The sequence below is a fragment of the Scleropages formosus genome, chromosome 18, assembly GCF_900964775.1.
Source record: "Scleropages formosus chromosome 18, fSclFor1.1, whole genome shotgun sequence".
Classification (NCBI taxonomy): Eukaryota; Metazoa; Chordata; class Actinopteri; order Osteoglossiformes; family Osteoglossidae; genus Scleropages; species Scleropages formosus.
This window is the reverse complement of record NC_041823.1, coordinates 13,752,664-13,765,932: the sequence shown is the minus strand read 5'-3', so window position 1 is coordinate 13,765,932 and position 13,269 is coordinate 13,752,664. Positions and strand designations below refer to the sequence as shown.

The following is a 13,269-nucleotide window of genomic DNA, read 5'->3' as shown; positions in this document are numbered from 1 at the left end:
CGCCGTCCGATGCCCCGGGGGCCTCTCCTCCGGTCCGTCGTGCCGGAAAGTTCCGTCCCCCACGGACGCGGACAAAACGCACACCCGGCCGCGACCCGGCGAGGCTCTCGTTGGGAAAACACTCACCAGAAAACCAGGAAATCGGGAGGCCGCTTCCCCGCCTTCCGGCGTCCGCGGAACGGGCCGAATCAACGGGTCCGGGCGTTACCGGGGATTAGGGCTCCGGGTTCGGGGCACGCGGGCTCACAAGAGCCGGATTCATGGAGGCGTCCGGAGCCACGGGGCCTCGCCGTGGAGAGATCGCTGAAAGAATGGAACCACATGTGCATTAATAGGGACTGAAGGGCTAAATAAACACATAACTCGACTTTGCTACTAATTGCCATAATTTGTAAGGTAAACAGAGGAGTTTGGGACTCGCCGCACACATGTCTGATGTGGCGCTCTCCGCGCAGGATGTAGCAGGACTGGAAGAGCAATAACACCCAAGTCCACTTCTCATGTATCTGCTAAAGCAATTTCCTTCAAAATGTATTTAATTTCCTTTCTCGGGGTGGCTCCATCCATGTGCTGAAACCTCACAGCGCGCCCGCAGCGCCATAATAAGAGCGAGAGCGGCGGCGATGGGCGGACGAGCGCAGGCCGAGAGCCCCGCGCCGGGCACGTATAATGAGAAAAGAGCGCACGAACGCCCAGTTGCTGTTGTCGCCCACTTTCCGTCATTATCGGAAAGTGGATTTATCGACAGGTCAGAAGTGAGCGCTCACAGATGCGCCGGCGTCATAAAATGACAGCGCAAATATTTCAGAAAACATACAGAAGACGTAAAGAAACAGAATTCGTTTCCGTCGTATCGGACTTAATGATAAGAGACATTTTAAGCGTTGTGTCATGTGAGCATGATTTGTATTTCTTGTTTTGCGGTGAGCCAGAGGTTTTTTAAAATTTATTTTAAGCGCTCCGCTATATAGCTAAATCTAAGGGACAGAATTGTCATAACAAATGCAACAAATATGAGGGGGCTGCAGAAATGCGCGCTTGTTGTTGTTTTATCCGTCACATTTGATTTAGATCACAAAGCGATCCTCGTTTCTGCTCCATATGTTACTTATATGCCCTTTCCAAGGGAGCTTTATATGCGGAAAAAATGGCCAAGCCAGTGACGAACGCTTTTAATATCGCTTGTCAGATCATACATAAACACACGTCTTCATAACATTCCATAATATGTTCTCAAAAACATTTAGTACAATTAAGTAATATGTATATGTGTTTTTTTTTTTTAAATCATAAGCAAGAGGGGAGTATGAGCAGCGTACACTACTAACATTTCAACATTTTCTTTCTTTGCAATAATATTCTTTGGCTGTGTCTGGTGTCACTGAGTGAAATTCAGTGATTTACGAGAAGCGGACGTTCGTCTGCCCTCGACTCGTACAGAAAAAGTTCTTTCGAAAGGCACGCGGCGGGGACGGCAGATGAAGGAAGGGGCCCTAATTGCACGAGGCGAGAAAAGCGACGTAAAACATGGAGACAGAAAGCAAGTGAACTGCACGGGGCTGCAGGGGTCCTTCTCCAAGCCCCGGTACGAGAGCGGCGCTCTGGGGCTCCGCCGCACTCACCTCGGTCCCCCGAACTGACGCAACCGTTTTCTTAGAAAAAGTGCCACCAGAGGTCAGAGATCTCAAGTCCAGAGGACTTGGCATGCCGTCCCTGAGCCACAGCCATTTTTAATAGTCGAGATTTATTGTGCTCCGCTTTTTGGAGGGGCATGTATGCATGTGGTCAGTGAGCAGCGCGGAGTCTGTGACCCAGCCTTCCTCTCACGTTACACCCTATTTATAACATCCCCTCGGCCGGCTCCCCCCTCAGTGCAGTTTCCTTGGAACCACCTTCCCTTCCACTGGCTCCGGTCTCCTCGCCCGTCATCTGAGAAGCTCCTCGGCGGCTTATCTTGGGCTCACTGTTTACCCTGTGCAGCCTGGCAACTGTCCGCATGCCTGGAATTATCTCACGAGCTCCCTTTCAACACGTCACGAGAAGTTTTGCTGTCGTTTAGCCTGCTTCTGCAGGAGAAAAAAAGTGAGAGGAGTCTGGGGGTACAAGGTGAAGCCCGAGAAGGAGCGCTGGAACTCAGTCGCTGCTTTTGTCTGACTTTTCCGTCCTCGCTTCGTACGGCCCGCTTCGGGCGCTCGGTCGGGGAGCCGCTGCCTTGCATGCGATGGATCACACGCTCTTCGGCTGCCTGCGCAGCCCCCACGCCTCCTCGCAGGCCCTGCACCCCGCCTTCGCGCAGTCCCCGCTGGCCCTGCACGGGCGCTCGGACCACGTCTCCTACCCGGAGCTGGCGGGCGCCTCGCCCCCCTGCGTGGGCTACCCGGGTGAGGAGGCGCTGTTCGTCGGAGGGCCCCACCACCGGGCGCATCCCGGGCCGCAGCATCACCCGCAGCCTCAGCCGCAGCCGCACCAGCACCAGCACCAGTCCAGCTGGCACATTCCGCAGATGCCCTCCTCCGCCCCCGCCAACCCCCGGCACAGCCTCTGCCTGCCTCCGCACAGCGCCGCCTCCCCGGACCTGGGCCCCGGCGGCCCCAGCTTGTGCGCCAGCACCCCCAGCCTGGGCGGCGGCGCCCCCACGGGGGCCTCCTGCGTACCCGGGGACTTTGGGCGCCAGACCCTGTCCCCCGCGGAGGCGGAGAAGCGCAACGGCAAGAGGAAGAGCGACAGCTCAGGTAGGACGAGGACGCGGCGCCCTCCGCGCTGCCGCTCCGCGCTCTGTTTGTAAACACAGAGGGCGACCGTGTCCCGCGGTGAACCGCCCGTGAGCTGGTCGCCAGACAACGACTGACTTGTACTCTTCCCCGCAGCTTCACGCAACCGAAGAGCTTTAACATAGACTTCATTTGTGAAATCCCGCAGACGTTTTCTCGTGGAGGAAACACGCAACATTTATACACTTTTCATACAGGTGCAGTTTTCTGGAACATACATTTGGGTTTTGTGTGTGTGTGTGTGTGTGTGTGTGTGTGTGGAGCTTAGTGCTGTCGCCTTGCAGCTCAGGGTTCTTGGTTTGCATCCTGCTCCCGCTGTAGGTACAAACCCACAACTGATGCGGTAAGAATACCCTGCTGTATAAAAGGGTAAATCAGTGTAATTGTTTCACAATTTGAGTCACATTAGACAAAAGCACCAAGTCAATAAAGGTGAACGGTGAAGATTTGTGTCCTGATTTGGATTCTCAGGCCAAAGGCTACTGGTAGCAGCACTAGTAATCGAGCCTGGGCTTCGGACCTCCTGACGCAGTACTGGACGTACGGACTTTTTAGAAAAAGATAAGACACATGATGAAAAACGTGCCGCGAAGGAACTGAAGTGATTGAGAAGAGAAAAAAGAGTCACGTTGTCTTTTTAGTCATTTTACTTGCTTGTTACAACTCGTACGCTAATGGAGTATCCATTGTCCTAAAATTTTGGCTTTTGTCCCTTAACAAAAATCGAGCAAAGAGTAAAACTAAGCGCATCTTAACTAATTAGCATTTATAGATTAGATGTAGAAAAGTTCAAATTTGTGCAACGCAGAGAAAAAAAACATGAGTTGTGTAAGAGTCCGACTTGTGAACGTGAAACTTCAATGGCTACGTATGAAGATTGATGAAAAAGGTGACAATCGGCACAATATTTTGACACGCCGGCGGGCCAGCGGCCGTTTCCTTATTCACAGATCATTGCGGAGCGCTTGTTGATGTTCCCTTCGGCATCGCTTTGTGACCCCCCGCCAGGGTGAAATCCGAATGATCAGTAGAGTCACGCACACCTGGCACCGAGCCGCACGGGCGCTGTATCGCACCAAAACTGTAGGCCATTTTCCACATTTTAGGTGAAAAAACAACAAAGTGATTTTTGAAAATATCTTGCAAGGTTTAAGTATATTGCGACAATTTTTGATTTTGTGTTCCTGCAAAAGTTTTAGCAGCTCGTTGTTCGGCGTCCCCAAGGAGACCCCGAACGGGAGACGGGCTGAAGATGCCGTCACGGTGTGTTGAGAGGGAGCGTGTTTCTCCGCTCAGACCCTGTCCATCTGAATGGCCACTTCCTACGTGACTGTGTTACATACATGTGAAAAGCACTGAACACTGACTGATATTTCCGACTGCAATTAACAGCAACCCTCTGTTTCACTCATGGGCTCTACTTGGCCATTTTATTAGTTTCCTATTGCAATCTGAGGTTTATGTTTCAACTTCTATTTTTCTTAATTCTCATAAATCCTTTTTTTAATCTTTGACAAGAAAGTAATACATTTTTTATTATGTTATTCAGTTATAGGTACTCTTAATTGATTTTTTTGCAGATGTGAACTATTCTTTTAATATTGTATTAGATCATTTTAGCGACATAAAATCAACTCTTGAATTTTGAAAGTATTTAATTTTAGATAATGGACATTATATTCCTATATTTTCAATAAATCTGAATTTTACGTTATGAAATACAGTACACTTACATGCTATGCAATGCTAAAGTACAAAGCTTTGTTACATCACTGAATATAGAACAAAATGTAGACCGAAGTGAAAAAAATGCAATGGTATTTGAATTCTTGGTATAAATGAATTCTTGAAAATGCCAAAAAAACCAACAAAGCTTACAAATTTATATTGCAGCTTCTCAGAAATCATTCAAGTTGTACCTTCCTCAACGAGACAGTAACCAGTTTCCTACAGTGGGAAACTGAAAACTCACACATTCTTTCCATTTGTGCAGGACTTTGAGAAATAGCGAATATGAACATAAATATTTTACTCTCATTTTTTACATTAAATTGCATTCTACCGCTAGTCTTATTTTTTAACTCTGTGTAAATAATTGCACGGCGCACAGCTTTAATGAAAGATCCCTCTGTTATTTGCTCCATTCGGCTATGCCATAACTGCTGAGTTCAGTGTAATACACAGAGAAAAATGTGCACGCCACTTGTTAAAATAGAAAGGAAATTCTTCGAAGTGATGGATTGCACTTTAGCCTGCAATAAAACAGCAATGCTATCAGCACATTTTGATTAGTTTGAATTACCATTTCAGCTCCACTTAATCCTTCCTACAACTTACACGGATTCATTTAAAAAAGGTGCATTTGGCGCATCGCTTAAAAAAAGAGTATCGAAAGCGAGTCAACGCTTAAGGCTGGATATAACTTAAACTACTACTGTCCATACAAGCTATATTGTTGAAGGTATTTTTCGCGTTGCTGCGGACGCAAGGAATGCGTAATATAACACCTGAACTCCTGACTTTTGCTCCCTGGTTATGACTGCAAATGTGCACTCATTATGATTACATTATATTCTCTTCACGCTCTCACTGATCATTCTTAATACTGAATATGGATTCTTTGTGGGTGTAATCAGTTATACAAATATTATGAGAAAATAAGAGTCACTCCTTTTGTTGTCCCTGTACAGTTGAAAACTTAAGTATCATTTCATGTTTTTTTTTTTTAATTATTATTTTGAATGGCTGATTCCTCACTGAAACCAAGAAAGTTCAACTGCGGTATAAAAGAGGACTATTTAAAGATTGAGAAAACCGGTTTATTATTACAGTCTGCAAATAAAGTGTTCAAACCAGGAGAGTGAAAGGTGTCATTAGCTACACCTGGGCCACTTTTCCTGTGGTGGGAAAGGCGTAGACGGCTGATGTCTTTAACAGCCTCTACTTTACGCTTGAATACAGGCAACCCCTTGCATCTAACAAGCTTGATCGATTTTGTAGAGGAACACCGTGAAAAGTATCGAACTCATATCTTCTCAGGCATTCTTTACAATAAACATTACCGGGGCACTTCTCTTGACTGGTATTCTCCAAATTCTTCAGAAGTTCCGTCAAAATCGTGACAGCGCTCCACTCCCATTGGATCCGTTTACGCAAGAATGCTGTCAGGCCTAACGTCTTCCAAATTTAAACCAGATACACTGGCGCATCGCAATTATTTCATCGATAATGAGCATTTCCCTTTCCGCCTAAACTGGACCTTAACCTTAATCATCTCGATTTTCACAAAAGTAAGAGGAGACCTTTTTGACGCAACGTAAGGTTTGGACTGTTCCAGTACTGTTCTCTAGCGGTCCCCTTGAAACGCTGTGAGCCGTTACATAGAATTTCACACTCATTAGAATATATGAATTCTGAAAATTAAACTGGCATGGACGAGAAGCCTTTTCAGCCATTTACTAACTTTATCCACGCAAGTGTTCATGCATGAGACTGAGTGACCTTGTGGAAGTGCACTGTTTTTCCTGCGTTCCTCCCTTTCTGCGGAGGGATGAAAGTCACACCAGAGACCTAATTGCTGTGGTCTCGCGGCTGCATCATAAAACTGTGGACTGTTTTATCTTCCGAGTTGCTTTGGCTTCAAGCACCCGGGTATGTTATTCTTTATTCTTAAACAATGCCAATGTTTACCAGAGAGTAAATACAATTATTGGCTCATTTTAATCATGTCGAAGCTAAGCCAGATTGCACTTGGCTTCCTTTCTTTAAAGTGTAGAAAGACGAAAGAAGGTCAATAACCAAGGGGCACTGGCAATGGGCTGTGAATTAGAAACAGCTTCTCAAAATATACTTCAGAATGATACCTTTATGCGCAACACACGCCGCTTTGTGTTTTTCCCTGATACTCTGGTAAAGCATAATTCTAGTGTGCCAGATCTCTAAGAAGTGTTGTAGTTTGTGCTGGAACACTGATGCCTTGGATCAGTCCTAATTCTGCGCTTTTACGCCGGAGTGTTTCCAGTGCTCAGGAAAACAATTTGATCGAGAACTCAAAAACAAAAAATAAAACTTTTTAAATTGCAGCTTTGCACATATGCATCCATTTTATTTCAGTTTCTATGATATGTCGGTAATACTGGACGGCCAATAACGCAAAGCTATAACTGACTGAACAGCGTATAACTGTTTATAACTGACCGAATATTTATTTTCACTTGCAGAACTTTTGAAAACGTTCAATTTTTCATGGTACTTTGGGAAAATGTGTTTTTTATACATGCAGTGTACCTGCTTTTTCAGCTGTAAACAACATAAAAAACAAAATAACCCTTTTCTACTATAAAACAGACTGTGTCTGTTCCTAACTGGCCAAGAACCGTCATCACAAAGAGGCTAAACTTTGCATTCTGGTTAGAAATGGCAAAGGCATTACTTATGGGGATATAATATATAATATTATATATGATAAATCAATATTATTGTTATTATGTATTATTATAGAACATTATTCTGCATTTGCTATACATTCATAATGCAACTTTTTCTATCAGTTGGGAGGGCGTTAACTTGCTGCTTGGCAAGGCCTACACTTCTCGCTTACTGGAACCAGGGCCAATTCATTTACACATTATTCCAAAAATTAAAGGGTGGGGTATTTGGGGTTGGGGGAGTGAAAAGCAGGCTACTCTATAAAAACCGTGCAGCAGATTGTGAACTGGCAGCTCGGCCTCATAAAAAGGAGACACGCTATAAAATTCCGAGGTAAATAAACAAAGGAAACATATTTTTATACATCCTGCAAAGCTGTTTTCTTCCACATTAAAATTATAAGAGTAGCCGATTCCATTAAGAGAAAGACAAATTAGCTCCGCGTTGGAAAGTGCTGAAGCCAGCCTATTGTGTGAACGCAGCTGCCAGATCCAGGCATAAGAACAGACACTTGCAGGCCCCTTTCAGCCACTTAAAAAGCGCATAAACAATATGAGTATAATAAAAGGTGATTGACAACCCTAATTGTTTTACTTACCTGATTCCTTTCCTGCACTCGTTTTATTTGTGTCTCCGCTGTGCACCTGTTGTTTATCATCCAACTTTTTTCCTGCACTTTTTCCCCCTTCCCGTTTAATTTGCGGTGGCTGGAAAATGTTCTGTTTCTCATTTCAGATTCCCAGGATGGGAATTATAAGTCAGATGTAAGCAGCAAGCCCAGGAAGGAGAGGACTGCGTTCACCAAGGAGCAGATTCGAGAACTCGAGGCCGAGTTTGCGCATCACAACTACCTGACGAGGCTGAGGCGCTACGAAATCGCCGTGAACCTTGACCTCACGGAAAGACAAGTACGCCTCCTACTGTAATTTAGCAAAAATGACTATAAAAGAATTGCTAATATGATTGAGAGCAGCAGAACCACAATAAAGGTAACATCTGGACCGCTGGATGTGCGCTAAGAACACATGCACAGGCAAGACAGAGCGCAGCTGAAACAGAACAGCTTCTACAGTAACACTATAGTAACACACTTTTTTTTTTTTTTTTTCTTCTTCCCAGCAGCACTTTTCAACCATGTGTGTTTGGAGGGGTAATGTCATATTCCAGATGTTCATAATATTCATTGAGTAAGGTAACAGGCAAGTAATGGAGACAGGCACAGGAAGTGCAGTCTAGCAAGCCACTTCCTCCCTTCTCCCCGCATTTAAAAATTAGCTCCTCCGCATGTAGCATATTATATGCTGTCACACGGCGAATGTATCTCAGGACACTACATTTTATGCTGAAACATATGCCTTTAAATTCAGAGCATATTTTACAATGAACATTCTTTTAGTGTTGCTGAAAATCACGTGGGAAAATTACTGTTAAAAAGGCAGTATAGTTACATGTGACGGTTGTTAGGGAAGGAAAAAACGTGTTTTATATGAGTTTTCCAAAGAATTTTCTTTATTTCTATACTCTCAAAAATTGATTCTATGTATCAAATCTAAAGAGATTTAAGAGAAATTTCCATAAGCAGACGTACCTTTCAGATGTATATAAACACTATGTTTACAATTCAAAGTTCACAAAATAAATTAGCTAATTTGAATTGTGAATCAGATGTGGCATGCAATTAATAAGAGCATGATTTATCGAAAGAGATGCTTTGCCAATATATTCAGACTTCGTCAGTTGGGAATGTATTTCAACATTTCCATAAACAAGAGAAATATTAACAGCCTAAACTTATACATTTTTATAGCCAACACGGGTTTTACACAGTAAAATCAAGTTAGATAAACCCTTAGAGATTTTAGATGATTTACATTGTAACTTTTATAGTATCGATTTAATACTCCTGATTTTACGGTACATTGATACTAAGTCGTGAGGGGAGTGCGGTGGCGCAGTGGGTTGGACCACAGTCCTGCTCTCCGGTGGGTCTGGGGTTCGAGTCCCACTTGGGGTGCCTTGTGACGGACTGGCGTCCCGTCCTGGGTGTGTCCCCTTCCCCCTCTGGCCTTACGCCCTGTGTTGCCGGGTAGGCTCCGGTTCCCCGTGACCCCGTAAGGGACAAGCGGTTCTGAAAATGTGTGTGTGTGTGTGATACTAAGTCCCCCAACAGCGCAAGAGAGAAGAGTGCCTCAATCTTCCCTCTCCGTGAAATTCACTAAACTGCGGATCTGCAGCATTTCACCTGGAAGAAATTAAATCCAGTCACGATTCCCTTTATTTCAAGTTCAAAAAAATATTCCTTCCAAATTATAGGAACATCTCCTTAAAACTGTCATTTACAGTAAAGACTAATTTGTGACATGGGAGGACTAATTCCACAAGCCGTAACAACCGAGTCCCTCATGCAGACAAAGCTCAGATCACTAATGGCAAGCTTCCTGGTCACTGGCCACTACCATGGTAACGGGTCCAAAGCACTGAAAGAGTGTGGCATACTTGGCTGAAGTCCTGGCAAGGTTCTGCTCATCTCTCATCTCTAATGTATTTTAAACAAGGAAGAAAAATTACATCTCTGACAGTCTACGATGCTTACGTTCTCAAGGGCCCTTTTGAGAACCTGAACTCCCTGTTTTTCCTTAAGACCTCTACTAACTGACTTTCTGTTAATTACTCTTTTCATACCAACTTGGCTAAATGTACTTCTACTCTGCTTTCTACATTTAATGCGTAAAGCGGCTATGTCTTTTGCAAGTGATATTGTTGAATGTTTATCATTTGTCCAGTACAGTAAGTAAGAAAGGATAGCTCAGTCAAAAACAATAAGTTTCAAATAAAAACAAGCTGTAACAAAGTATAACAATATGTATACAGACCACAAAGACACTAAGCATTTATCCAGTGTTGTAGTAGAACTCCGAAGTTCCTCCTAGTACTTTACATTACACAGGGTCATGACATCTTATTGTATTCTTTACGTCCATGTGCCATGTGCAATACACGTCGCGGTACAGTAATCATTTTCACAGCACAACTCAAAAACTCAGTATCTCCATCCCTTTGCTGAAGCAGAGGCTGCATAACATGGCATAGTTATAAAATAATTTTTTACTCAAACCTTAACCCAAGTGTAGCATCATCCTTTTCTATGAATTTAACCATTATATTGATTGAAGAGTGTAGGTATCAGTGCTTTGGCAAATGGGATCTTGTACCTGTAAGCTTCAGCAAGCATGAAGTCTTTTTTGGTCATGTATTTGCAGTTATTGGTACAGGACGTTGCGACAACAAGTGTAAGAAGACCTGAGCAATAACTCAAAAAAGTTTTTCCATTCAATACAGCATTGTTTTTTTTTTTTGTAACTGATGAAACATCTTGACTTCCAATCCGTCACAGAAGAATCCGATGCAGTCTCCTGTGCAACCAGCGTTGCCAAAACCCAACACAAACGTTTGTGCTGTAAACTGTCTCCCCCTGTCTCCGATCATGTGAGTGCTGGCCTCTGCATGATGACCCCCAAAATAAAACCCAACTGGCAAGCAGTGCCCCCGCTCGGAGCCTGCCTTGCTCCCACGGACAGAGGAGCTGGGCCTGCCGGCCTGGCCGTTTTAGGCAACAGCTTAATCATCACTCTGAGAGACACAAATACTGGCCAACTTGTTGAGTAAGGGAAACCAGAAAGAGATTGATGTCTAGGAGCAGATGTGACCGATGCATCAGCACATTATTGCTAATATAGAAATAGCCACTTAAGGCAAACATTACAATCAGTAAGGCCTTATAGTGCTCTACTGCCATGAGGAAAAAGGCCAGGTTTACCATTTTCAGATCATGACTATTTTCCTTTCAGATGTCTTGAGATAGTGAATTGCAGCTCTCTAGTGGTGATACGTTTTAATTCTGGAAGCGCTGAGTAAGAGTGTTGAAAGCTTCACATATCAACTATCACAGATCAGATTCCGAAATGTTTTTATCTCTGCTGCTAGTACTTTAGCTAAACAAAAATTGTGTCCATCCCGTGTTTTTGGCTACTCTATGTAAGAAATGCCACAATATAGTTCAAACAGAAATGTATTCACATACTTGCTTTCATAAATTGTAACAGTGACTAGTAACTGAGAGTTGACCTTTGTAATTCCAGATTAAACATGTTAAGATCATCTACTTGTATTTTTTCCCTGTATCATCAAGTGATAGTTCGGTCTCTTTTTCAGGTGAAAGTTTGGTTTCAGAACAGACGGATGAAGTGGAAGCGTGTGAAAGGAGGACAGCAGGGGGCTGTAGCTCGGGAAAAAGAACTGGTCAATGTAAAAAAGGGCACACTGTTGCCTTCAGAGTTCTCGGGCATCGCAGGACTCCGTCATTCAGCAGACTCCCTTGTCAACGAGGACAGCCATGACAGCGATCAGAGCTCTGATCATGCTCACTTATGATAAACTGAAGATCACGCCCAACCGCCGCTGGCCCTGCCTCCACACTCAGGAAACTCATGTCTTCTGTAGGACAGCATTTCTAAGAAAACAATAATAAAGCAAAAATTACATGGAGATATATTTAGAAATGCACAAAGGAATGAGATCTGTGGGGATGTAAAAGTTGTTTTGTTTCACCAAAAGTTTTACACAAACTTTCAGAAAACTACAATCAAGACAAAATTATTTCAAGCATCATCAGAAGTTTAATAGACTGCACCGATAAAATGTGATCCAGTGTCCAAAGAAGGATTTTGAATATTGTTTTTACAGAGTTAAAAAGTTCCGATTCGGCCTTTGTATTGTGAACATTCCATACTGTATGTCCTTTAATGAAAATGGGAAAGGTGTGTATTAACTTTTTGCACTGTTGATTACTTGCCTGTATTGGTTTCTACTGTATGTTCTGAAAGATACGATGAAATCGAATTATGATCAAATCAAATTTGCAGGAGAATCAAATAATTATTTTGTTCAGCATATATTTGTATATATACAAATTGTGTAAATAGCTGTACCTTCATTCATTCTAACAATTTCCTATCTACAGTATACTGCTCACAATAATAAACTTTGCTTATACATTGCTTAGTTGACAACTGTGTTTTTACTGCTTGGATAACACTAGTTTTGAAATATGTTAATATGAAACTGAAGAAAAATATACATATAAGTTTATTATTCAATGCAGATCAAATAAACATATATATCACCTTGTTTACAAAGCATTTGCTTGCATGCATGTATTCTGTTGGACAACTATACAGATTTTAGGTTCATATGTACTCAGGCTCTAAATGAAAATTACATGGATTAATCATTATGTGAATAGGAGATTCTTGTATGCAAAAAATGTATTTTCTTTCTAAAGGCATAGTTATGAAATCTGTCAAAACAAAGAGTGACCAGCTTCAGATGGATTGTGCTTTATCGGAAAAAGGTTTTAAACAATATTAAGGCTGGCGCATTGTCTTATTATTACAGTGTGAGTGTGCATTCTAATTCAGGTGATTGAATTTTGACAATCTAAAAAAAAAAAAACTTTAATAACGTTAAAGCTGAAGACTGGATTCACCCTTCATATTTCTGTACCTGTTACGAACAGGTTTTGAATTTGTGGTTTTCCAGGCCAACCTAAATAGAGAGCAGAATCAGCAAAGTGGATTAACTGTTGTCAGAATCCCTCTTTTTATGGAATAAGACAAAATTGTATCACTTTGTGGGTAGTGAATCTGGGGTACCAAATTTAAAAGATCTGTTTTATATACTTATAGATTTATAGAGCTTTGTTTCAGTTGACTTTTCCAAAATGTGTGGGTTACCTTACCATAAAGTAATGTTTACTAATAAAACTGAGCATTCAAATATACCACTAAGATTGTGATTTCAAAGTAGCTGCAAGCTCAAAGTAAGTACAGTAATTACACAGGCATAAAAACTAATCTCCAGATAATACACATCACCAGAAATACAAGGAAGGTTACTGGTTGCAATGAGTCTGTTGTATCTAAGTTTGTGCATGCATTTATGATTGTATGGTTACGACTGATTGTAAGGTTTTAAGCATTAGGGTCTTGTTTCTGTTTTATGAAAAACATTT

The 13,269-nt window shown here is 42.6% G+C and overlaps 1 protein-coding gene across 1 annotated transcript; it reads left to right on the top strand.

Annotated features, from left to right (window-relative positions):
- Window positions 1-1,839: 1,839 nt before the first annotated feature.
- Window positions 1,840-12,221, top strand: meox2a (mesenchyme homeobox 2a). Its single transcript, XM_018740612.2, has 3 exons — window positions 1,840-2,732; window positions 7,935-8,107; window positions 11,412-12,221. The coding sequence occupies exons 1-3, from the start codon at window positions 2,222-2,224 to the stop codon at window positions 11,628-11,630; spliced, it is 903 nt and encodes a 300-aa protein (XP_018596128.2). The 5' UTR covers window positions 1,840-2,221; the 3' UTR covers window positions 11,631-12,221.
- The last annotated feature ends 1,048 nt before the right edge of the window (window positions 12,222-13,269 follow it).

Coding starts and splice junctions, on each gene's coding strand:
- meox2a (XM_018740612.2), top strand. CDS start 2,222: ATGGATCACACGCTCTTCGGCTGCCTGCGCAGCCCCCACGCCTCCTCG. Junction 2,733..7,934: donor GAGGAAGAGCGACAGCTCAG/GTAGGACGAGGA, acceptor TTCTCATTTCAG/ATTCCCAGGATGGGAATTAT. Junction 8,108..11,411: donor TTGACCTCACGGAAAGACAA/GTACGCCTCCTA, acceptor TCTCTTTTTCAG/GTGAAAGTTTGGTTTCAGAA.